The sequence below is a fragment of the Aegilops tauschii genome, chromosome 3 (assembly GCF_002575655.3).
Source record: "Aegilops tauschii subsp. strangulata cultivar AL8/78 chromosome 3, Aet v6.0, whole genome shotgun sequence".
Classification (NCBI taxonomy): Eukaryota; Viridiplantae; Streptophyta; class Magnoliopsida; order Poales; family Poaceae; genus Aegilops; species Aegilops tauschii.
In genome coordinates, this window is record NC_053037.3 from 510,044,773 (window position 1) to 510,047,417 (window position 2,645).

Below are 2,645 nucleotides of genomic sequence, written 5' to 3' on the forward strand. Positions count from 1 at the left end.
TGGGTCGCATCGCATGCCGCCGATCTGTCTTCACACTTGAACCCCTACTTAAAGAGGAAGAAACAACGAAAATCCATCTTCTCCTACTCCCAAACCTCCCATCCATGCAGGGACTTTGGTATGGGGGGGGGGGGGGGGGGGGGGCAAGTTCCACCCTTAAGCTGTCATGTGGGGCGCTGCGTACAGGCGCGGGCCACGCGCCCAGGAGCAGCAGCCGACGGCCACAGCTGGCGAGGCGTGATCGGGGCAAGGAGTCCTGATCCGTATACGTTGGTTCCTAGAGTCCAGGAGTAGTTTGTTAGGCATAGTTTTCAGTTTGTTAGCAGCCCATGAGGCCTTTATATATCGTGTAATCTGCACCCTTTGACGGCAAGCAATAAATCATTATTTCCTACTTCTTCCTCTACTCCTAATCTCATCTCCTGCGCCATTGAGCAGTTAGGCAAAAACCCTAGCGCTCCTATCAACCGAGACTACGAACTACGTAGTCGAGGTCCGGCTGTCTTGGGCACCGAGGTCCTTGACAACTTGGTATCGGGTTCCAGGCATTCCTCTTCCTCGTCCACGCCTCCACAGCCCGCCTCCACCCCTGCGTCCGCGCCAAGCCCACCTCCATCGCCACCATCCGCCGTCACCTCGGTTACTTCCGCCATGGCAGAACCAACCACCGCTAATTTGGCCAAGATGATCGAGGCCTTGACTGCAACGGTGGCGTCCCTGCAGACGTCCGTCGCCGCACTGCAGAAGGAGAAGTCCGCCTCCTCGTCGGGCGCTGACGGGGCCCACGATGGGCAGCACCACAACGATCGACCACCCCGGTTTCAGAAGATGGACTTCCCCAAGTTCGACGGCAAGTCCGACCCTCTCGCGTTCATCAACAGATGCGAGTCCTTCTTCCATCAACAACGGATCGCCGAGGAGGAGAAAGTGTGGATGGCGTCATACAATCTCGAGGGTACTGCCCAACTGTGGTATATGCAGGTCCAGCGCGACGAGGGCACACCTCCGTGGCGCCGCTTCACCGAGCTGCTCAATCTCCGCTTCGGGCCACCTCTGCGCGCTAACCCGCTGGGCGAACTGATGGCGTGCAAGCGCACGACGTCCGTCGTCGACTTCCAGGAGCGGTTTGAGGCGCTCCTTCCCCGGGCAGGCTTCTTATCGGAGACACAGAAGGTTCAGATCTTCACCGCGGGACTCCAGCCACCCCTCAGCCTCGACGTGGAGATCCACAACCCGCAGTCCCTCGCCGTCGCCATGAGTCTCGCCCGCAAGTTGGAGCTGCGCGACCAGTGCGCGCTCGCCTCCGCGCCACCGGTTCGTTTTCAGCAGAAGGGCCTCCTGCCGGCGCCTGTACCACGCCTCGCGCCCCCCGCACCGGCACCACCAGCCGCACCCCAGCCTGCCCCCGTTCTGCCGGAAGGGCGCCAAATCAAACGCCTGTCACAGGCGGAGATGGAGGAACGCCGTCGCCTGGGCCTCTGCTTCAATTGTAATGAGAAGTTTGGCAGGGGCCACAACCGCGTGTGTCAGCGCATCTTTCTCCTCGACCTGGCGCCAGACGACGACGACGACGCGGCCTCCGCCACCGCTGATGCCTCGCCGGCCGACCCTCAGATCTCGCTCCACACAATCTCCGGCGTGCGCACGAGCGAGACCATGCAGATGCATATCACACTCGGGGGTGTTGAAAGGGCATGTAGCCCCTAAGTGTGGTTTTGGTAATTGAATGACAATCTCTATGGACTAATGTTTTCAGTGAGATATGTTTGAAGGTTTTGTCCATAGATGGTGCCTCAAGGATATTGGATGGAATCAAGGATGAAGTCCATATATATGAAGATAATGCCTCAAGGATATTGGATGGAATCAAGGATGAAGTCCATATAGATGAAGTTATATTTGCTCTAAGCTTTGGTATTAAATGACAATTCCTATGGAGCATCAAGTGCATTGGATCTTATATGAAGATATGTTCCATAGTGATGCTTGAAGTTCTTTGGGTTGTTATGTGAAGATTGCCATCAAAGCATCCGAAGAAGTCCTCATGGTATCCCTCTCTGGATACCCCATGCACACGGGCTTATACCGTGCGCACAGGGTCGAGTGTCAACTCTCTGGATACCCCGTGCTCACGGGGCCTAGGTGTTGGCTCTCGAGATTCCATATCCAGCGAGGTTTCAAGTTGGTCTTCTGAGGATCAAGGCTTGAGAGAATAATCAAAGAGAAGAATTCGAGTTATGGTTTCAAGACAAGATCATGGTGAGCTCATGTGTTGGGTTTCGGTTGATCAAGCCTTGAAGCAAGCAACTAGAGTGAAGAATTCATTATGCCTCTCAAGACAAGATCATGTTGATCAAGTCTTGAAGCAAGCAACTAGAGTGACGAATTCATTATGCCTCTCAAGAGTTTGGGATGGAGTTTTTAGAAGGGCAAGTGGTGACCAAGATGATATTCATAGTGGAACTTGATATGGTCATGAAAGAGTCTTTGGTGATATTGTCTTGAAGCAATGAAGTGAAATGAAGAGTTCATTGTGGCTTTCAAGAAACCAAGATGGAGCTTGAAGTAAAGATGTTGGTTGACCAAGATGAAGCTCGAAGAGTATATCTAAGTGGTCAACTCACAAAGCACAAACAATGTACCAC

At 53.9% G+C, this 2,645-nt stretch overlaps 1 protein-coding gene across 1 annotated transcript; it reads left to right on the plus strand.

Annotated features, from left to right (window-relative positions):
• The first annotated feature begins 651 nt into the window (after window positions 1-651).
• Window positions 652-1,707, plus strand: LOC141043061 (uncharacterized). The gene has a single exon (XM_073511978.1). It carries the CDS (start codon window positions 652-654, stop codon window positions 1,705-1,707), a length of 1,056 nt encoding a protein of 351 aa, XP_073368079.1.
• The last annotated feature ends 938 nt before the right edge of the window (window positions 1,708-2,645 follow it).